Below are 23,781 nucleotides of genomic sequence, written 5' to 3'. Positions count from 1 at the left end.
CAACCCCTCATTCGTAGTTTTGCTATTCCTCTAAAGATTTTCTGAGCTCAGTAAAACAGGCCTGTTCTTAGCTTTGTGACGATGCATTTTCCAGATAATCCAAAAAGGACTGTAAGAGTTTTAATTTAAGAAGGAAATGAATTTTCAATTTAACCTATAAAGGAAAATTTAATCCTAAAGATTAGGAGTAAAAAAAAGGGCAAATTTACCTCTGAGACATAATGGAATAGAAGGAGAAAACTAAGAAATATTCAGCATCAGTTCATAAAGGTAGTACTCAGTTAATTCTTCCATTAAAAAGCTGCTGATGTGTCTGTAAATAAAGCCCATTCATTAATGAACTGTCGTCCTCTTCCTGTGTTTGTCTCCAGCGTTCGTTCTACCAGCGTTTAACGGGCGACAACAAGTCTGAAAAGTTCTTCAAGGTGTTTTATGAGCGGATGAAGTTGGCCCAGCAGGAGATTAAAGCCACGGTGACAGTCAACACCAGTGACCTGGGCAGCAAGAAGAAGGACGAGGAGCCGCCGGACAAAGACACACCGGCACGAAAGAAAGGTCGGAGGTCACGGCTTAGGCATCAGTGGAAGTTTATCACATTCGCAGGGAGAGTCGGGCGTGATGTCGCCCTGTGTGGTTATGGCATTTAGTCTGTTTGTGTACCCGAAGTCGAAACATCCTACGTGATGAAAGTGAAACCCTGCAGCTCATGTATTCTCATATCTGCACTTCAGGCGTATACAGTGGTGTGACATTAAAATCTTATTTTTTTCTGTTATTAAGTCACTTTTGTCAATCATTTCAGCCCTTTTATAGCACGGAGCATGAGTTTTCTTAAGGCTGTGATTTCCTTGTTAATATTTTGGGTTTTCAGATATAATAACAACTCTTGCAATAATGGGCAAAATTTCATTTAAACATTTTAAAACAGCAATTTTAACATTAAAATTGCTCAAAATCATGCATTCTGTTAAATCAGGCTTTCACCTGCAAGTCCAAGTTGTTTATACATTTTCTCTGGTTGAGCCTTTTCTTCATGTTTGCTTTATGAGCCAAAGATGTACCAGTTACTGCAAATAAAATGATTGACAGTATATAGTAACATTAGTAATAGCATAACATATAGCAATATTTAGAAATATAGCATATATTATAGCAGTTTAAATGCACAATGTGTCATAAAATTGGCGTTTAAAGGGTTAAAAGTCTCAATATTAATCATTTTTTTGATAGTTTGATTGTAATTTTGGCTAAGAGCGAGTGTTTTTGTGACTGTAAACCACTTTATTTAACTGAAGTCATAGTTTTTCAGTCTCTAAAATACCTATTGTTGCTAATATGTGAAATCTCCAATACTGAAACCTATTTTATAATATTGATAAATTAATAATAACATAGTAATATTGAGAAATGTCTTGAATCATACCAGTTTCCCATTTTTAATTAAATTTAATATTTATTTTTATTCTTACTCATTACAACCTTTATTTAATCTCTGAATATATTGACATGAATGCCTCATTTGCCATAGAGAAAACACAGGAATTAAATAGTTAAAATGGTGAAAATTAATTCATATTTTGTTTGTGTGCTTTTCTGATTAGTTTTTAGGAAGAGATGTTTTCATCCTTTAACAAGTCTGAGTTTTTCCTTCAAAATCAGTGTTTTATTGAATCAAAGATTAATCCCAGACTCTAATAAAAATGTAAAAATAGTTTCATTGATTTTCTTTTCTACAAACATTGCTTTAGGGTTAAAATTCAGCAAATGACTGAATGTTTGGTTGCTATAGGTCATTTTACTCAATGAAAGTGGAAAATAATATCAATATTTGATATTTTTAATGCTTTTTGCCGGGGGATGTTTTTGAATATCAGACTCTATTAAAAATAATTCTTTTCATTTTCTTTTCCAATAAATATGGTTGAAATGTGGGTTGAAATTCAGCAAATGAATGAATATTTGAGGTTGATAGTTAAAAGCCTGAAGCCACATTGGAGTTTTTGACATTTTTGTCCGAATGGAACTTTTCTTTAACGTCTATTTTAATGCTGCACGTGGTTTCCTGTTTGTTTTTTCTTCATCTGACAGTTTGTTGTTTGCAGGAAGTGCAGATGATAATATTTCAGTTTAAATCCGTGCGTCTAAGTGAGAACAGCGTTTTCTGAACCGGTCTCTGTTTCAGTCAAAGATGTCCCCATGGTGGCAGTCGTCACCGAGGAGGTGAAGGAGCAGCTGGTCGAAGCCACCGCCGTCACCAAAAAGGCCTTCACCACATACCGCCGTGAGGCCGAGGCCGAGGAGCACCAGGCGGCGGCAGACGGCGCCCCCCTCCCGAGCGCCGATAAGAGCCAGGAGGAAGGCGAGATGAGCGTCATCATCACCATCATGCAGCCCATCCTGCGCCTCATGCAGCTGCTCTGTGAGAACCACAACAGAGACCTGCAGGTCAGGATTTACCCCCAGGGGGGTTTGTTGTTTGGTGTCACATCCTGCATAAATCCCCCCATGATTACATTTACTGACTGTTCTGAATTTCTATCAACACACTCACTTATACAGAAACGAAACCGTGGTGAAAATAGGCACCATGTGCAGAACTTCCTGATGCAGCTGTTTCCATGAGTGGCGTCGTGGTCTGGTTTCACTATGAGGAGTGTGTTGGTGTTTAGTAATGGACCAGACACTCCACTTCCTACTTGCACTGATTCTGTTTGTCTATTAAACCGGGTCAGGCTTCAGTTAAAACACAGCGAATGTGTCTGCTTCTCACCCACCGTGACCCAGTGTGGGCGAACCATCGATTTATTTTTGCAGCTGAGATCAGAATCAGAATACTTTATTAATGCCAGGCGGGAAATTGTACATTACACTTGCTCCTTTCAGGTAGAATAAAAATACAATACAATGTGTACTAGACAGTATGTTATCATATGATAATTAACCCATAAAGACCCGGTGTTACTTTTGTGTCAATTCCCAGATTAATTTTTCTCTGTGTTTAGCCTTTCTTGAGTGATTTTGTCACCATTTATTATAATATTATCCTCTGTATTTTGTGTTTTTTTTTTAAGTGTATATCAGGTATTTTCCTGTATTTAATTCACTGATCATGTAGATGTTCATTAAAACTCAGATTAAAGTTGAGGGTTTTTATAACAGAAACAGAGAAAACTGAGGAAAAAGTCCCTTTTTCAGCAAAGATATTAATAACTGATTGTAAACAAGCATCTCCATCCACTGTCATTGATCCAACTCCATGGGTTTTACTGATGAATCAATGTTATAGACGATGACTGTTTCCAAGTTCACTACAGAGCCTCTGAACGTCCAAATGAATCTTATCTGATGACCATGAAAAGATTAATAACTGTGTTTTACACCAATTATTTACATGTATTGATAGAATTAATGGATCAACAGGTTATTAAACAGTTTACATTGTAGTTGCTTTTGGTTGCTGGTGGCTGGCTGGGTCTTTATGGGTTAAAAGAAATATACAGTCATGGAAAAAATTATTAGACCATCCAAAGTCATCAAAAACAATGGTTAGGCAATCAAGTACTAACTCCTGTGTGTATCATGTGACTAAAACAGACAGAAAAGAAAACATGGAATGCGTAAAAGCACTGTTTTTGTCAGTACAATGCCATAGATATTGATGTAAGAAATGGAGTGATTTTGGTTATTATCAAGAAAACATGGAAAATGGATAGATATCAGCTCTGAAATTAAATTCTTAGGAGCTATTTTTGTTCTCATTATATTTGTCCAAACAAATGTACCTTTAGTTGTACCGGGCATTAAAATGAACAAGAAATTGAGGAAAACAAGGGGTGGTCTAATAATTTTTTCCACAACTGTACATAAATAAGTGTGCAAACGTTGTTTTATTAAAATTATGTGGTTATATTGTAGAATTAAGATGATGCTGCTGTTTTTACCAGTGATATTTGATATCAGTGTAGTATTTTTGTGGTCACTGCAAACAAAAGAGGAATGAATTCTCACCACACACACGTTGTGTAGAAAAAATGTAGGTTAAAATTTAACGCTGAACGTCTCATCAAGTCCTGAGGTCATGACTGATCAGCTCGGCTCTTACTGTTATATGATCAGCATCTTCAGTTCCTTTGAGGATGACGATATAGTTTTGAATAAGATGTGGTTGTAGAGTTATTATCACATAGAAAATATGATTGTACCTTTAATTACTGACTCATCTGTACTGAAGTGATGGCATCATTTGCAGTAAAACTGAAAAAACACAGGAAACAACGATACAACCTAAACAATAACCACAGCACACAACATGCAAAGGCTGTAAAACAACTGAGAATTTTAGAATCATTAAGGTAGTTTAAATAGAAAATAACTAAATAAGCAAGATCAAGAACAGCTACAAGTGAAATATGATAAAAATTAACATTATTTTTATACTATGTTGTTGCCGAGATCAACAGCTATAATTATTATTATTATTACAATAAAATATTTTTTGGTCTTTATTTGGTTTACATTGTCAAAAAATTAAAAAAAAAAAAATTCTGATGTTGAACAGACATTTTAGTTCCTATTAATTATTAATTTTTAGATTTCTCAAATGTTCCAACAATTAAGTAAATAAAAGTAAGTAAATAAAATAAAGTAAAGCATTACCTTTTATCATGATAACCTGTGATGAGAATACAATCTTTCACTGATATTTTTCACATTGGTTTTTATGTATTTAATGTCGTTTTATAGGTAAACCAGTTTGACTTTACTGGATAAAATAAAAACGTCACTATCGGCTGATGTGAACATTTTTATCATCGTGTTAGAGAATATGAAGACGGCAGGTATGGCTTTTTGTAAAGGTTCAAAATGTTAATGTTTTAGTCTGATTTGACTAAACATCACCTGCATTTCTGTGTTTTTTGTTTGGGAACAAGCATGAGGCAAATAAAAGGAAAAAGACTAAATTTACAGGCAGATTATGAAAAACAATTGTATGTGGTATAGTTAACCTCCAGGGGCTCTTAGTTTGGAGAATAAATGATTTTAATTTGGGCAACTTGATTATAATTTAATAAATTGCCATACTGTATGTGATAGAAAACACTATTCACATAAAATCTCAGTAAAAATGAAAGTTTGGTCCAATGACACAAAATGAACTGATCTTTATATGTAAATAATATCATTTTATTGATATTTTCTCACACCCTTGCTTTTATTTATTTATTTCTAACTCCAGAATTTTCTGCGCAACCAAAACAACAAGAACAACTATAACCTGGTGTGTGAGACGCTTCAGTTCCTGGACTGTATCTGCGGCAGCACCACCGGAGGGCTGGGGCTTCTGGGACTTTACATCAACGAGAAGAACGTGGGCCTCATCAACCAGACCGTGGAGAGTCTGACTGAGTACTGCCAGGGTCCCTGTCACGAGAACCAGGTGAGCAGCTCCAGCTTAGTACAGAAAAGAACAGAGAGTTGGCTTCATTTTCTTGAGGTGACGAGAATAAGAATAAATTTTATTTTAGCCAAAACATTTCATATTTCACGAGAAACTCAAGCACAGAACTATCATTAAAAAAGGCTAATTGTTTATGCTAGGTACTATGTGTGCATTATGGGTAAAATGCAGAGATCTTTAAAGTTTAATTTTATTGTTATTACTTTATTAACTTTTATCTAACCGCTAAACACAAAGTAAAAGTCAGAGCTAAAATCGTACATAAAATATTATATTAAAAATATCACTAAGAACATCGCCAATAATGTAAGTTACATCAACGTGCATAATGCTAATGTGCTCAAGGTTAACACAAACTGATAATGCTAATGCTATGTACTGTCTGTGTATTATGGACAAAATGCAAAGACTAAATTTCCTCTCATGGGGGTTATTATAGCGAGTTACCCTTAATTAAGTTTAATTTTATTGTTATTATTTTAGTAATCTTTATTTAACCACTAAAACACGTAGTAAAAGTCAGCGCTAAAATCATACATAAAACGCCATATCACTAAGAAAATCATTAATAATGCAAAAGTTATGAGAATTATACACCTACGTGCTAAATGCTAATGTGCTAAATGCTAACACCAACTCATAATGCTAATGCTAGGTACTGTGTCTGTATTATGGGTAAAATACAGAGACCAAATTTCTTTACAGGGTAATAAAGCGAGTTATCCTTAAAGTTTAATTTTATTGTTATATTATTTTATTAACTTTTATTTAACCACTAACTACATAGTAAAAGTTGGTGCTAAAATCATACATAAAACACCAGATTAAAAACATCACTAAGAACATAACCAAGAATATAAAGGTTATGAGAAATATATATCGACGTGCTAAATAGTGTGCGAAATGCTAACACTAACTCATAATGCTAATAATAGGTACCGTGTTTGTTATGGATAAAATGCAAAGACTAAATTTCCTCACGGGGGTTAATATAACGAGTTACCCTTAAAGTCTAATTTTATTGTTATTATTTTAGTAATCTTTATTTAACCACTAAAACACGTAGTAAAAGTCAGTGCTAAAATCATACATAAAACGCCATATTAAAAACATCACTAAGAACATCATTAATAATGTAAAAGTTATGAGAATTATACATCGTGCTAAATGCTAATGTGCTAAATGCTAACACTAAATCATGATGCTAATGCTAGGTACTGTGCGAATATAATGGGTAAAATGCAGAGAACAAATTTCCTCACGGGTATAATAAAGTGAGTTGCACTTAAAGTTTAATTTTGTAATTATTTTATCAACTTCAATTCAACCAGGAAAAAAATCACTTTTGCAAGAGTGTCCTGGCCTAGAGAGCAGCGGTAGAAGTTACAGAAAGTAGAAATTTCAGCCACACAGCCACGCTAAAAACATACTAAAACACAGTAGAAGTCAGTCCTGAAATCATACTTAAAACTCTATGTTAAAAACACTACTAGCACTAAAATCACCAGTAATGTAAAAGGTACAAGAAGTATCAAAGTGCTAAATGCTAATGCTAGGTACTGTGTGTGTATTATGGGTAAAATGCGACCAAATGTGAATGAGACCAAAATTCCTCATGGGGTTAATAAAACGAGTTATCCGTAAGTTTGATTTTCTTGTTACTATTTTATTAAAGTTGAAGTAACGAGGAAAAAAATTACTACGAGAAGTGTACATCAGTGTGGTAATTGCTAATGCTAATGCTAGGTACTGTGTGTGGATCAGGATGGGTAAAATGCACAGACTAAATTCCCCTTTGAGGATGATAAATTGAGTTAACCTTTAACCTTTTTTAACCATGCCCATTTCAAAAGAAGATAATTACATTTTTTTCTTCTCAGAGCATGACCAATTTTCTCTGTTCTTGCAGAGTACATAATAACCTTTACTCAGGTCCGTTATTTCTTTGTGTTGTTCTGTATCTGAGCCTCTGCAGCCTCTTCACTTTGCTTCATCTCATTTCTCTCTTTATTCTCCAACGCCATCCCATTCTGGGCACCGAGCCTGTGTTTACTCTTTGGCGTACATTAGCTTTAGTCACATGACGGCGGCGTCCTCTGCTCACACAGGGTCATTTTATGGCGGGTGTGAAACTGACATGACTGAACAAGAAACGAGCTAAAAACAGCCACCGTCTGAACTGATTTCAATTCCCTCTAACAGGGCTGGAGGCGTCAGCCGCTAAACCACACAAAACTCACTATTTAGAGGCAGAAAAGACAGAATTAACTTATTCTGTTTTTTATATTGCATTAAATATTAAATATCATGAACATATCGACAAAAAATACTGTAATTGAAAGTTGAGTATTATTATTATTATTATTATTATTATTCACAGACTATTCCTTTACTTTATTCTTATTTGTTGATTTTATTTTTAACCCTTTCATGCACAGTGGTCACTACACTGGACAGCTGTTCAAAGGTATTCTCTTGTATATTCATGGATTTTGTTGTTTTAGTTCCATATCAGCCAACACAGTGGACACTTAAGCATCATCCCAAACACTGCAATTCATACCATTAATCTAACTTTGCTGTTCTTGAAAAACCTGATCTGCAGTAACATGTTTGAGTGTAAAAAAAAAAAAAAAGCTAATTGTTGTTAGACTGTAATTAACAGTTTTTTTTGTTTTTGTTTTTTTTAAATAAAAAGTTGGGTTTTTTTGCATATTATGTCCTTGAAGTGAGTAATAACTAGTATTTGAGTTTGTTAAAATGTGAGAAAACATCAGCTTAGCAGCATTAAAAATGTTTTTATTTCATAGTTTTACACAGTATATCAGTAAATATATGTTTCTTTGCTTCTAAAATGAAATGCATGATGTCCAGCCGAGTGGACAGTTTTTTTAACTCCAAGAAAAATAGGTTCATAAAAAAATTAAATTGCATTGTTGTTTTTCATGGCTAAAGGAGAATAAAAACACTCAGGAAAAAAATCTTGATTAAGGTGCTTATAATTCATGCATGAAAGGGTTAATATCCTAGTTTTGTGCAGCATTTACTACTATCTAACCCTACTTTTACTCCACTTATTTTGTTATTTAGTGTGTTTTTTAGTCAGAAACTTACTGCTATTACTTCTATGTAATCTTGCAGATACTCCTAGATCGGTAAAATAGAAATAATAATAATTTGACTTAAGAAAATGTACAGATATAAAAATGTATAGTTTTGAATTTGCCAGTGCCAAATACACTAACTCCAGTATCATTATAGAGTGAGGTCAGGTAATAAGATGTTGTCCAGGTGCATCTCAGTGGAAGACATCTGGTAGTAAAAGAACTCTGCAGGGGTGGAAAAATGTTGTTGTTCACCCCACGCATTTGTGGTATATTGCATGAAGAAAAACTCTTAAGTCACTGAACTGTGCCAAGTATTGTGACACGTGGAAACTGTGAAGAATTTATTTGTTTATTTTTCTTTTTAACCCTTTCATGCACAAATTATGAGAACCTTAATCAAGATTTTTTTCCTGAGTGTTTTTATTCCTCTTTAAGCATGAAAAAAGCAATGCAATTGAAAATTTTCTTATGAAAAGTAAATAAATAAATAAACAAAAAATATATAAAAAAACAAAAAATAAAGTTAAAAAAAAAAAAAAAAAAAAAAAAAGGACATACTACTTCTGCTATTAATAATAAAAATGATCTTATGGACCTATTTTACATGAAGTTGCAAAACTGTCCATTCAGCTGAACACCATGCATTTAATTTTTGAAACGAAGAAACATGTATTTACGAATAAACTGTGTAAAAAACTCGGGGGGGTTGTAGTTCTGGGGATGAGAGTATGCTCAGGGGAGATCTACACAGTGTTACCAATTCATGTCAGAAAAGATTTGTAGTGTCTTAAAACTTTAATAAAGATATATGCAAAAGCAAACAAACAAAAAAAATCCATGAATGTATAAGAGAACAGCTGTAGAATAGCTGTCCACTGTAGTGACCAGTATACATGAAAGGGTTAATAATACACAAAAAAATCATTTGCCTTTTTGTGTCTGTCTCATGCACCCACACCTTTTAAAATGCACACCAAAAAAAAATCTGCAAATATATCATGATAATATTTGAAATTTTGTAAAAATTTTAAGGGGGTCTGAAAACTTTTTTCCACTGCAGCATGTCATGATAAGAGTGCAAAAAAAAAAAAAAAAGTAAAATTCAGTGTCATAGAGGCTCAGAACTCATTTCCCCAACGTTCAGATCATCAGAAACATCAGAATAAATAACTAAACTAAATAACTGCCTGATGAAGTGACTAGTCCAAAAAGTAATTACAGGAAATACACTTTTAGCGATATTTAGTGATTCAGAATTGACTTAAACTTCAACAATTTTAACTTTCACTCCCTTTTAATAGTATCTATAAAAACGTGTTCCTGTAATATCACTATTAATAATTAATATGATGAATAGGTAATGGAACAAAACTGTATGTGTTTTTTTTAAGGCTGTAATAGTTCTTTGGAAAGTGAAACAGTGGGTTGCGTTTCCTTTTTGGTCACAATTAACCATCGAGGCATGTTTTATTTACTGGTTTTCAGACGTTTCTGGTGTCAGTAAGTTGTTGCATATTCATAGGCAGCTGTTGGACAGTGTTGTCTGTTTGGGTGTTTACAAAGCTGTCAGTTAAGCCCTCAGTAGGAAGCGTTTCTGCATGAAATAAATGTCATATATTTCATCCACTTTTGTATTTGCATTATATCAACAGTTTCCACAGATGTTTTACGGTGGAGAATTGCATCATTTAATAACTTTCAGCGTCCAGTTCATTCAGGGCCGTATCCCCTTTGTTAAAATAATATTACTATTTAATATTATTTGTGGTTATTTCTCTTGGGTCAAACTATGACTACATTCAATGAAACGGTGTGTATATATTCAGAGCTTTTATTATTAAAGGTAATGTCAGAAGTGGTAAATCTGCGACATATTTTGATAGAAATGGATAATATATTCAGTGGCTGTAAATTGTTTTGTTTTTTTTGGTACAATTTTTATTTATTTCTCATTTTTATCAGTATAATACAATACAATCTCCTCAGGTTGAGAAGCAAGAAAAGAAACAAAAGAACAGAAAAACAAACAAATGAAAAGAACAGCCTGTGTTTGTGTCAGAGTGTGATTTGGTCCCATAATAGACACATTTTTCCCTGAATGTCAGCCATTTTCCCCTGTTTTTTTTTTTTGTTTTTTTTATATAAAGAAATTTTCTTTCAACTTCAGTTTACATGTGAGATGTTCCATGACAAGTATAACATCTACAGTTGAGGACAAAATTATTAGCCCCCCTACAAAAATGTCATTGTTTTAAAGGTATTTCCCGAGTGCTTTTACACAGAGCAACACATTTTTAACACAGCTTTTTTAGATATCCTAGTTTTATTTTGGATGCTTACATGATTTTAGTTTGCACACAGAAATGAAAATATTCCACAAAAAACAAAAAGTACCAGGGTCAAAATTATTAGCCCCCCGATCCTAATAGTCAATTGTGTTTCCTTTTTGCTGGATAACAGCCTGCAGTCATAGTATTTTTTTATTACACGTCTCTGACACTTTTTTTGAGGAATCCCAGCCCATTCTTCTTTGGCAAGTCTTTCCAGCTCCTCCAGATTTGGTGGCCTTCTGGCATGGATGTTCTTTTTTAGGTCACCCCGAATATTTTCAATGGGATTTAAGTCAGGGCTCTGTGCAGGCCACTCAGTTACATTCACTTTGGTCTTCTGAAGATAGCTCTTCACCAAGAGAGATGTATGTTTTGGATTGTTGTCATATTGGAAGATGAAGAAAATGACCCAGACCCAGTGTTACTGCTGACTGCTTAAGGTTTTCTTTCAAAATCTCCACATCTTTCTTTGTTCATGATTCCTTCCACCTTGACCAGATTTCTAGTTCCAGATTCACTATAGCATCCCCACAACACAATACTCCCACCACCATGTTTCACTGTAGGGACAGTGTTCTTTGGGTTCTATGCCTCTCCCTTTTTTCTCCAAACATAAACGCTGCCTCTATGGCCAAAGAGCTCTAGTTTTGTCTCATCAGACCATAGGACACACTTCCAGTATGCATAATGTTTCTCCAGGTTGTCCTGAGCATATTTAAGTCTGGCTTAAAGGTGTCTCTTCTTCAAAAGTGGAGTTTGTCTTGGTCTGCATCCTCTCAGTCCATTCCAGTTCAGAGCTATAGTGACTGTCTTCTTAGAGACTGATTCCTGATGTGGTGAAGTCATTCACCAGTGTCTTGGCAGTTGTTCTGGGGTCTTTAGACCCATCTCTCACTAGTTTTCTTTCCAGGGTCTTAGAAATCTTTCACTTCCTGTCTCTGCAAGGCTTGCTCTGTACTGTGTGGCTGTTTTTGAATTTCTGGATTATACTTCTCACTCCAGTTCTTGACACTTGGAAATGCTTGGATTGCTTTGTGCATCCCTCTCCTGCTTTGTCTACATCAATAATCATTTTTCTCGGGTCCAAACGGATTTCTCTAGTTTTGGGCATGGTGCTTTCTCAACTGACAGCTCAGTGAGCCATACTGAGGCTTTTATGCCATGTTTTAGCTTAAATGTTAAATGAAATCACTTGATTCACCTGATCACTTTTAAACACATCACCTGTGAAGTCACAGCACATCATTGCACAAAAGTGGTTTGTGCCATGACTTAATAAATGGTCATTTCTTAAAGGGGACTAATAATAGTTCCTGGTTATTTTAGTTTTTTTCTAAATAATGCTGTTTTGGTGTGCAAATATAAATAATTTGTGCCTTCTAAAGAAAACTAGTATGTTCAGAAATGCTATGTTGAAAATTCCTTGCTCTGTTAAAAAAGTACTTAGGAAAATCTTGAAGAAACTTAAAATTGCATAGGGGGGCTAATAATTTTGTCCTCAACTGTGTAATTGAAAGCCATTGTTTAACCCTTTCAAGCACAGTGGTCACTCCAGTGGACAGCTGTTCTCTTATATATTCATGGGTTTTGTTGTTTTAGTTCCATATCAGCCAACACAGTGGACACTAAATGCATCATCCCATACACTGACATTCACACTGTTACTGTAACCATGCTGTTCTTGATAAACCTGATCTGGACTAACATGTTTGAGTGTAAATCAACAAACAAAACAGTTTTTTTTTTGTTTGTTTTTTTTGTTTTGTTTTTTGAGCATATTATCTCCATGAAGTGAATAATAACTAGTGTTAGAGTATCTTAAAATGTGGGAAATTATCTGATAAGCAGCATAAAAATGTTTTTATTGCATAGTTTTCCATATCACTTTTTGATATTAACTTTTAAATACATGTTTCTTTGCTTAAAAAATTAAAAGCACGGTGTCTGACTGAGTGGACATTTTTATAACTCCTTTGAAAAAAAAAAACAAAAACAAAACTGGATTGTATTGTTTTTTTCATGCCTTGGACAAATAAAAACACTCAGGAAAAATATCTTGAGTAAGGTTCTCATAATTCATGCATGAAAGGGTGAAGACAGAGCATCAGTCGTAAGCCAGTACTTTATTATGGCCTTCTTCACGGCCACCAGGAGGATCTTGACGAGTTGTCTGTCTTTTTTTATGTACTGTTTCTTCCAAATGTCCGAGGTAAAGAACAAGGCAAGAATTTTGGATTGCATATCCCAACACATCCGAGAGCTGAGTGAACTTTCACCCAGAAGGGTTGAATATTTGTGCATTTCCAAAACATGTGCGTGTGTGATCTGAATCCATGTGATTACAAAGTCTCCAACATGGCTGTAAGTTGTATTTTTAATGTAATAAGTCATTAGTCTTGTTTTTACTGAAAATACATGATCTTGTTGACCTTAATACAGTGGTAGTGATGTACAAGGCACACAATAATCATCCCCCCTCCTTACATCCAGGAGATGTTTGAATGCAGGAAAAAGCAGTATAGCCTCAGAGGAACCGGCATTTTTTTTTTTTTTTTTTTTTAAAGCTAAGGCAAGAACAAATAAAATAAAGCAGATGTATTTCCATTAGAGGGGTTAATCTTTGGAATGGCATGGAAGATCGATTAAAACAGTCTAAAACAAAACTTTTAAAAAGATGTACAAATGAACTATTATTCAAAAATATAGAGCTCAGGATTGACCAAAGAAAATACTTGTTTAAAAGACTAGATCAATATTGGTAGTTGAGATAAGGACATGATTTACCTGAAATAAAATTGAATATGTATTCTCTTCTGTTGTATATGTAGCAATGATTACATTGAAAAATTTTTTCATTTGTTTGTTTTCATATGGAAACATTGCGTTAATTGTAAATAGGGTTAGGCAAAATAAGTCTAAACTTCAGCCTAAAGCCTTTCGGTTGCTTTGTATATGGAACAATGGATATGTTTTTTTGTTTGTTGGGTAAAGTAATTAAGGACGGAATAAACTACTGCTACTACTACTACTACTACTAAAAACAGCCCTACTTCTACATCAGTACTGAGGATCGTTCTTCTAACCCGATTATTGCTACTGTTTGCATTTACTTACCTTCTCCGATTTTAATCTGATTGGATTTCATTCCTTCTTCAGAACTGCATCGCCACTCATGAATGCAACGGTATCGACATCATCATCGCCCTCATCCTCAATGACATCAATCCCCTCGGAAAGAAGAGGATGGACCTGGTCCTGGAACTCAAAGTGGGTCAAAAATCTTGTTCATTCACTGTTTTTTTTTTTTTTATTCTCTCTTTTGTCCTTTAATTGTGTGCTTGTCTTATTCCACATGAAACTGTCACATTTCCTGTCACTAGACATATTTATGATGAAAAAAAATACCACATTTCCTCAAATAAAAGCCGAGGTTCAGTTTCAGGCCAGGTTTCTAATCAAGGCCAAGGGCGAAGTCACCATGAATAAATACAGCTTCTCAATTACAGGAAAATATAATAAATAAATAAATATGGATAAAATTCTGATGTAATCTCATGCTATTTAAGCACAGTGTTCACTTCTACAAATTTAAATGATATAATCAACAGTATAATCCTGCTGTTGACCACCGTGTTACAGGGATTCACTGATTGCAAAATTCTTGCCCGACACCAATATTTAACCATTTTGTCTGACACACAATGCTGATACCAATGTTATTTTCTGTTTCTTCATTGATTTTGTTGTTATTTATGCCCCATTAACAAGGAAATGTTTATTATAAATATAAAAGTAGTTTCTCTAATAAAGTCTTTTAGTCCTTCATTACATTATCTTTGGTAAAAGATAAAAACATACAACTTTATGGAAAAACCTTTAATAAAACATGAGAGATAAATATGTGACTCTGCCATTGGTGAATCTGACATGTCAATACCGATATCAACAAATATTAGCCAATAGTGATGTTCAGTCAAAGTGTCAGTGCATCCCTAATGCAAAGAAATGTAATTTTATAATTTTTTCAGTGTCCATAAGGAAATTGCAAGTGATGACATGCAGAGAGTATTTTACTGTATCAAATTAAAAGCATTATTACCAATAATTAGTCTGTTGTTGCTACGAAACTATGATGATCTTACCAAAAATGATGCTGTAGATTAAAGTATCATCAGCATATGAAGTAATTCAAATGAGCTCATATAAGATCAGCAATAATACTGATTTCACTGCGGATTTCATTTGTATTTTTTACGTGAGATTAAAAAATGTGGTTTCAGTCTAAGTCAATGAGTGACTTTTTGCCATAAAGGTCTTGCAGTGAACAAAAACTACTAATGCAATGAAGTCAGTGTTATTGTTAATCTTCCACAATGTATTGTATGTATTATGTTTTTTTAATAAAACAAGTGGTTTCACATATTCATACTGGCATTTAAAGTGTTAATATTCTTAAAATTATTGAACATTTGCTAGTTTTGAGCAGAGTTGAAGTCATTTAAGAGATTTATGCAGAAATAGGCAGAAAAAAATATTGATATATAAAGATTTTATTGTGTTTTTTGCATGTATATTTTTGGCTTAAGGGTGGCCAGAGGGTAGTAAATTACAGTGATACGTAAGGGTTAAATAATATTGAATTAAAGTGAGCTGAATCTGAAATTAAATAGAATATAGAATCAGAATTGAATCGGTTAATGAAATCACTGATGATACCCAGACCTACAAAATAGATATGTAAAGCTGTGTTTCCTCTTTAATGTTTTTTACAGATTGTGTGTGATACGGAGCTTGTAAGACTTGTCTTATCTGTTGTAGAATAACGCTTCCAAGCTGCTTCTCGCTATAATGGAGAGTCGTCACGACAGCGAGAACGCCGAGAGGATTCTGTACAACATGAGGCCCAAAGAGCTGGTGTGTACGACTCCACACGGTTCACATCTTCACCCCGGGTTGTGTGTTAACGTAGACGGAGTGTGACCGGTCGGTGTGTTTGCAGGTGGAAGTGATAAAAAAGGCCTACATGCAGGGTGAGATCGAGGTGGAGGAGCCAGCGGAGGGAGAGGACGGAGAGGAGGAGCATTCAGCATCTCCACGCAACGTCGGACACAACATCTATATCTTAGCACATCAGGTAAAAGACGAACAGATACGGGTTATTATAGGGAAAAAAAAAATGGGTTAAATAAAGTAATTATTATAGGAAAGAAAAACAAAAAAATAACAGGTTATAGGAGAAAGAAAATAATGGGTTAAATAAAGGGATTATTACAGGAAAGAAAAACTAAAAAATAACGGGTTAAATAAAGGGATTATTATAGGAAAGAAAAACTAAAAAAAAAAAATAACGGGTTATTATAGGGGAAAAAAATGTAATAAATAACGGGTTAAATAAAAGGATTATTATAGGAAAGAAAAACTAAGAGAAAACCCTGAAATAAACTGGAATAAAAGTAAATATGAACAAGAACATACATAGAACTGAAGGTGTTTTAGTTCAGTAGGAAGTTTGGAAAATCACCTAAACTTCACAGCCACCATTTTATTGTATTTTTTTCATTTTATTTTACTTTATCTTTTGATTTTATTTGATTTTAGTTCATTTTTGTTAATTTTATTTCACTTTATTTTATTTCTGATTCCCCTTTTCTGTATTTTATTTACCTTCACTTTATTTTCTTTCATTTTTCTTAGTTTTATTTAATTTCTCATTTCTTTATTTTTCTTTACTTTTTCACCAACCATGAATAATATTGAATATAACTGTTCCAGAGTTAACGTCAGACTAATCTCCGTCTGCACCTTAATAGAATAACAGAATAACACAAGACATGAAAAGTACACAACACGTACACAGTAACACATCACACACACGTTAAAAGAACAAACTCATTAAATGTGAAGCGATACGAATATATTTATATAAAACAAAATGCATTTATATGATGTAGATTCTTGTAAATCCAGGTTTTCCTCATAAATCCTGAAAAACTAAGACTGAAACTAAATGAAAAAACTAGTCAATTCCTCAAGATAAAAATAGAAACTAAAACTGTCTTTTTCACTTGTAAAAATTAAATTAAAAACTGAAATGAAAGTAAAATAGTAATACAGATTTCTCAACTCTACTGACTGATTAATCTCTGTATCGTGACTATAGAATGTAGGATGTGACTAATGAATTATTAACGCATTATTTGTGTCTTTGCTGTTACTGTACGTTGACATCATTTCCTGCGGCTGTCGGAGACATGTGATACCTGCCATTCTACACTCATCTCTTTTCTCAGCCCACGGCGTCGAGCTGCTCAATAACACAGCGTCTATTCAACGCACGAATTAGGCAACAATTAGAGTTATGCAACACCCGCTGTCAGTCCACACCTTGAACAAAACACCCGGCATTTAGAAAGAATAAACGACATGTACTGTACCCTCATTAATACCGGCAATGGAATGAGTAGTGCAACACGTGAACGCATCACCGGGAAACCGGGACTGAACACAGACAGTAAATGATACAAGTAACACTGATTGGAGGCTGTTGTCATTGCAGTTAGCGCGTCACAACAAGGAACTGCAGGCCATGTTGAAGCCCGGTGGGACGTACGGAGAAGGCGACGAGGCCCTGGAGTTTTACGCCAAACACACGGCTCAGATTGAGGTCAGTGGCTGGTCCAGGTCCATGTAAGACCAGCTGGTACATGTAGTTAACCCTGAAGTCCTCATCGGCCATTTTTGTACATTTTTCTCTTTTTTTTTTTTTTTTTTTTTTCTTTGTAATTTGTTGATCATTTTGGCCGTGTTGCAACTTTTGGCATGGAATTTGGCAAGAACTTTTTTTTTTTTAAGTTATATTTTCGAGATACAGTGTCTTTTACATTTACATTTGTTTTATACTCCCATGATGCATTTTGCTCCATCTGGTTTCCTTCATGGCAAACATGTACAGGCACAAATAAAACTGCTATAAAATCATACATCAGTATATTTTTGTTGCTTTTTTATTTGCTTCTTTTCTATAAATCTCTTAAACAACTTTGTAATAAATAATTTCTAATTCAAATAATTAAACTGGCATTTAAAGGGTTACAATCCTGAAAATTATTTGGTAGTTTTGAGCAGGGCCGAAGTTGTTAAAGAGATTTTTGGAGGGGAAAAAAGCAAAAAAAATATTTAAAAAAAAAAAATTTGTAAGCTGATGCTTGACATTCATGCATATTAATGCAATCATATCAATTTTGTTCCTCATCTTTGACATATCCAAGGCTCTAATCACAATGTTCCATCCCCCTACAATTTATTATATGAAAGACATGCAATTTTATGTGGTGTTTTTGGTTGCAAATCATTCATTACCTCCGCCAAGGAGGTTATGTTTTTGCCAGGGTTTGTTTGTCTGTTTGTTTGTTTGTTTGTCTGTCCGTTAGTGTGCAACATAACTCAAAAAGTTACGGACAGATTTGGATGAAATTTTCAGGGTTTGTTGGAAATGGGATGAGGAAGAAATGATTAAATTTTGGTGGTGATCGGGGGTGGGGGGGCCCACGGGGGGGGGCCACTGATCAGCCTTGGCGGAGGTCTGCGCTCTCCGAGTGCTTCTAGTTCAATTATTTCATATTATTGAATTGGCATTTAAAGGGTTAAAATCCTGAAAATTGTAAAATGTTAGGTAGTTTTGAGCAGGGCTGAAATTGTTTAAGAGATTTATAACAAAAAAATATTGATGTATAATGGTTTTATAGCAGTTTTTCTGTGTGTACATTTCTGCCAAGAAGGTAACCAGAGGGTAGTAAATTTGAGGGTTAGGGTTAATCATCTGAAGCCCCTTTTCCACCGCAGGAATTTTAACTTTAAAGGGATTTTGAAAAATGATGACAAAGAAATTTCCTGGGTAAAAAAACTTTCCCTTGACCCCATACTTTTTTTTTTTTTTTTTTTTAAGTTCCTACTAGGGGGTGGGACATTTCAGATTTATCGGAATTCTTGGGGGCAGGGCTGTGTGCTGAAGAATGCTGATTGGTGGAACACACTTGTTGTGTTCCACACTTACCTGCAATATTTAACCCTTTGAGTTTTATGGTATTTTCTTGATTTTTACATTTCTTTAATTCACCTTTTTAAAGTACTTGCAAATAACGCAGTACTCAAGTGTTTTATATCAAAGTGTTCATGACGATCTCAGCTTTATAACTGAGGCCCATTATATCCTAAAACTCAGCAGAAAGACATATTTCAGCCCAAATGCTGAAATATTGAAGTCAGATTTGTGAAAATGTTCAGATTTATTGTGAAAACAAACATTCACTCATGTGGATGAAGTGTTTCGGTTCTTGAAAGAGGTTTTACCAAAGTCTTACCTGCACAAAAGTAGTGGAATATATGAATAAAATAATAGGTAAGTGTAGTAAACAGTCCAGTCAGAAACAAAACTGACTTTTGATCGTAAATCTCTCCTGACATTTATGACGTATTTGCCGAATACTCTCAAAAGAAATTCACCGGGACTTTGAGTTGACTCAGCTGAGCTTTTAGGTGGAAACAAACCACACAGATTACCAGGAATTATTTTAGCCAGGTAAATAAATTCCTGGTGATAAAAGTTCCTGGGAATGTTGGTGGAAAAGGGGCCTATGAAGCTATATTCATATCATCAGTGAACAGTCACTTCAGGGCTTGGTTGAGGTTTATCATGTCGCTGTGGTTGTGTCCAGATCGTCCGACTCGATCGCACCATGGAGCAGATCGTCTTCCCCGTCCCCAACATCTGCGAGTTTCTTACCCAGGAGTCCAAGCTTCGTGTCTATTACACCACAGAACGGGACGAACAAGGCAGTAAGATTAATGACTTCTTCTTGCGTTCTGAGGACCTCTTCAATGAGATGAACTGGCAGAAGAAGCTGCGAGGTACTCAAGAGGCCACTGGTAACACAAACACCGTTCCCTGTGCGTTTTCCTCCTTTACTATTTATCTCCTAGTGCCTGGTTTACACACTTTCCTCTTGCATCCCTCCCGGGCCTATGACAACCCCACCCCACCTCCAAATGAAACACACAGACGTAAGCCCTTTATATGCAACACACATCGGAGAAATGTGGATTTCTGCGATGTGTGTTAAGAGGAACAGCAGGAAGATTTTCACCCAGGATACACTATCTTTGATCAAAACAGTTTTCAGATATAAATTTGTTAAGGGAACACAGAAAGACTTGAACAGTTTTATACAACATGGCTTTCAACAAGTTAGTTTAAGTCTCTCATGTCCGTGGAAAGTGGATTTTAAGTTTCAGCTCTAAAGATCAGTCATTCCTCTGGGTCTGTTTACTAAAAAAAACAGGTCGTTTCAGTAGCAAATGAGCTGCTGCTGGCCACACCCCCTTCCAGTCAGTGCCATGGATACCGTTTTAGTATGCTGCATTTCCACTGATATTAGCTCAACTTAACTTAGTTTAGCTCAGTTCTGTTTGGCCTCTACACATTGCATTTCCACTGCAGGTATAGAGTCGAAGCCCCACACATCCCACTTGGCTTCATGGGACCAAACTTCACAAAAATACAAATGGTGTTCAATGGAGAGAGACGAAAAATAATTTGATCCCATTGCCATTGTGCCACAAGTTATACATATGTTTGTCAAGTTAATTTTACAAGTCAATAACATCACCATTTGTGGCAGAATACAGTAAAGAAACACTTAGTTTAGTGTTAAACAGCTGAATGGACTGCATCTCTTCTGGCATGAGGCCAGTCCAACACCAAAACGACAGCTATTTTGGAACATTCTACCTTTAGTGTGAGAGACTTAGACAGCTGTAATGGTTCCATCCTCAGACTCTGTACAGATCATGGATGGAGACTGTTATGACATCACCTCCATGACTTTCAGGTGTGTAGTCGTTATATTTACAGATTTTCACAGCCTGATACTTCAGTAGTTTTACAGCACGTGTACACCTTACTCACTTGTAAAAGTTAAAATGACAAATATATGTGGACACGATGGAATAATTCAATGAAGATCCAAAAATTGACTCAAATACATACAATTTGTTTGACAAACTGAAGATAACTCCAAGGCACTCTGTAAGCATTAAAATGCCTTTATGTTCATGGCATGGTCATATATAGACCTTTAAAAACACTTCTACACATTTTGGCTTCCAGCCTTCATCAGGAAGTGTTTGACTTCCTTGCATAACCTCCTAAGACCCAGGAAATGTCAGCAAAGTACAAGCTTTTTTTGTTTTTGTGTCTATATTGGAAACATCATGATGCAACAGTTTTTTTCAGATGCAGTTTTTAAAATTTTTATGGAATGTCCTTTGTGGTGGACAGTTTTCTTTTCTTTTTTTTTTGTATAAAGTTATGAAACTTGTCCACAAATGTGGACGGAAAACCCATAGCTGGGTCTTAGGAGGTTAAAGAGAGTGCCTTGGACTTTTCTTCCAGCCTTCCATCTAGTTTATGAATCCCTTTTTCCAAAAAGCACTTCGATCAAACTCTTTTTTGGTCCTAGTAGCATTCCTTCCCATGAATTTTTGAACATACAAATTTTTTCCGACAAAGTCCCATGGGACACAATAGGAAGAGGCGGGACTTGGACTCTCTGTAGTACTTCCTCAGCATGGCTGGTTGCCATAACAACACAGTGTAAACTATGGTCATGTTGTCATCAGTGCAGCTACAGGTGAAGAAGCGATGGTGGACTTTAGAAGAAACTTTAGATTCTAAGTTAAAGTTTGTACAAGAACAGCAATTTAGATGTAGATTTAACAAGGAAGAGGCTACATAATAAATATATGTTAAGGCAGCGAAGACAAATTTGTGATCTTTCATCGTTTTTACATCGCATTTAGTATTGGTTGAGCTCAGAACTTTTGCAAATCAGTACTAAAAGCAGTATATGACGGGATCTGCTGTCATGTTGTTGGAAATGCAGGAATGTTGTCAAGATTAGGTAAACTGATGTCAGTGGAAAAGCAGCCTTCGACTCCCCATCAGCCTGAGGACAGTGACTGTACAGTTTTACAAGAAACATAGTTAATCAGACCCAGTTATCTGTGAAAGGCTTACATGTATTTCTCCTTCAAGTGAGTATTTTGACACTTAAACAGAATTTCCTGATGCTACTGGCCCTGTTTTATAGCAGGAAAAGACACAAAACCTTCTTTTTGGTTCCTGTAAATGTACAGTACCTGCTTTATCAGGTGTAAAAACAACACTATGATGCAAGATAAAATCCTCCACTGTCTGATTCCACTGATGCCGAACAGGAACTTTTATAGAACTAACAACAAAAATCACACACTTCTTCACTTTTACTGCAGAACTCCAGTAAAATAATTTAAAAACACAACATAACACTGTGACATTTTATGAGACAGTGACATTGTGTTTCCTGTAGGTGAAAGATTTGATGGATTTCACCTATAAAATCCACCTTCTTCCTTGCTGTATTAATTTCCCAAATGTGCTGACACTTCAGTAAGAACCTCTAACAGCTAAAGCCAGTGACGGTTCAGGGTCAATATGTTAAAAATGGGCTCGTCTTTTGACATGAACCCTGGAGGGATGGAATTGGAGAGAGCATGCAAACCTTGATATGCAACTTATAAATCTACTAACTTACAATATGTTATAAGTTAATTAAAGGCTAAGAAGGACTAACATTATACTGTATACTCTACAAAGCTGTTATGTGAGAGCTGGATAATGAGCATGATACGTGTGGTCCCTTTGTCCATTTTTGTGTTTTCTTAATCACTTAAACTTTTTTTTTTGTCCTCTTTTTATCTTAATATTTTGCAAGGAGATTGTGATCTAAGGTTCCTCAGTGTTTCCCCACCCTATCTATCCTTTTTAGGTCTTGTGCAGAGATAGATGTGACTTGATAAACTCCAGATTTAGTTAAAGCTTGTGATTTACACAGTCAGCAGGATACTCTGAACCGGTTCGATCTTAAATAGATAAACGGGTCGACCTGTTTCAAATACCTGCCAGTTTTAGAAAGTCAGAGTCACTTCTGACAGAGCACAGACTTGGTCGATGCAAGTCTACAAACTTCAGTATGTAAACAGCACTGATTGAATTGCTTAGATATGACCATGTATTGAAGAATATCTTTTGATTCAGAATTTTAATATATGTGTGTTGTAGTTTCCTGTATGTTAAAATGGGCAATGTAAGGTATCAGAAGCAAGGTATTAGTATTTGAATCAAAAAGTTTTAAGGCAAAGTATGTGACATTTTCCTTAACCTACGTGCTCTTTAAAGTGGTTCTGTATAGTATTGATATTCCAAACTGTTACCAACAGGAGTCAGTCTGGTACGAGAACACACTTACTTCTACCAAAACCACCAACAAAATCAGCGCTAAGTATCCACAGACTGTATCAGTCATTGAATTAAGTATAATAAAGCTTATCGTTTCCACACATCTGTTTTATGGTATCATCAATTTTTCATCTTCAAACTAAAACTCATAGACGCTTATTTTAACTGTCGCTAAAATAACACTATCTTATAATCTTCACATGCTGCATCAGCTGATAGTTTACATTATAGCTCTGTTAGCTTAGCTCTGTTTTTAGACTGAAAACAGCCGCAGTAAAACCGCAAATCACCTGTTTTCCGTATGGTTTGTGTTGTCAGTGGCTGAACTAAAGATCTGTTTGGAATCCAACAAACAACGTGAGAACTGTCACAGTTTAGTCTGAACAGTGGATCAGCAAACAGCAACCTAGCAAAGATAAAAACATCCCATAATAACTTTATACCATCCTAAACCTCATAATCAAACTCACCCATGTAGAAAAAAAGCTGACATTTCAACATCAAACTCCATTCTTAATGGAGTGATATTTAGCTTTTTTAAATGGAATTATG

At 35.0% G+C, this 23,781-nt stretch overlaps 1 protein-coding gene across 13 annotated transcripts in view; it reads left to right on the top strand.

The window, feature by feature from the left end:
• The window catches only part of itpr1b (inositol 1,4,5-trisphosphate receptor, type 1b), a 223,256-nt gene that overhangs the window by 143,411 nt on the left and 56,064 nt on the right, over window positions 1–23,781 (top strand). For 8 of the 13 annotated variants that reach the window (XM_030135516.1, XM_030135522.1, XM_030135518.1 and 5 more), the window contains 8 exons: window positions 372–555; window positions 2,183–2,445; window positions 5,237–5,437; window positions 14,052–14,162; window positions 15,714–15,809; window positions 15,895–16,029; window positions 17,452–17,559; window positions 19,610–19,841. In XM_030135516.1, coding sequence (XP_029991376.1) covers window positions 372–555; window positions 2,183–2,445; window positions 5,237–5,437; window positions 14,052–14,162; window positions 15,714–15,809; window positions 15,895–16,029; window positions 17,452–17,559; window positions 19,610–19,841 — 1,330 coding nt within the window. The remainder of the gene's footprint in view (window positions 1–371; window positions 556–2,182; window positions 2,446–5,236; window positions 5,438–14,051; window positions 14,163–15,713; window positions 15,810–15,894; window positions 16,030–17,451; window positions 17,560–19,609; window positions 19,842–23,781) is intronic. The other 5 variants (XM_030135523.1, XM_030135517.1, XM_030135524.1 and 2 more) reach the window with 2 other exon arrangements.

Source organism: Sphaeramia orbicularis, chromosome 5, assembly GCF_902148855.1.
Source record: "Sphaeramia orbicularis chromosome 5, fSphaOr1.1, whole genome shotgun sequence".
In the NCBI taxonomy this organism is placed as follows: domain Eukaryota; kingdom Metazoa; phylum Chordata; class Actinopteri; order Kurtiformes; family Apogonidae; genus Sphaeramia; species Sphaeramia orbicularis.
The sequence above is the reverse complement of the archived record's forward strand: the minus strand, read 5'-3'. Positions and strand labels throughout refer to the sequence as shown.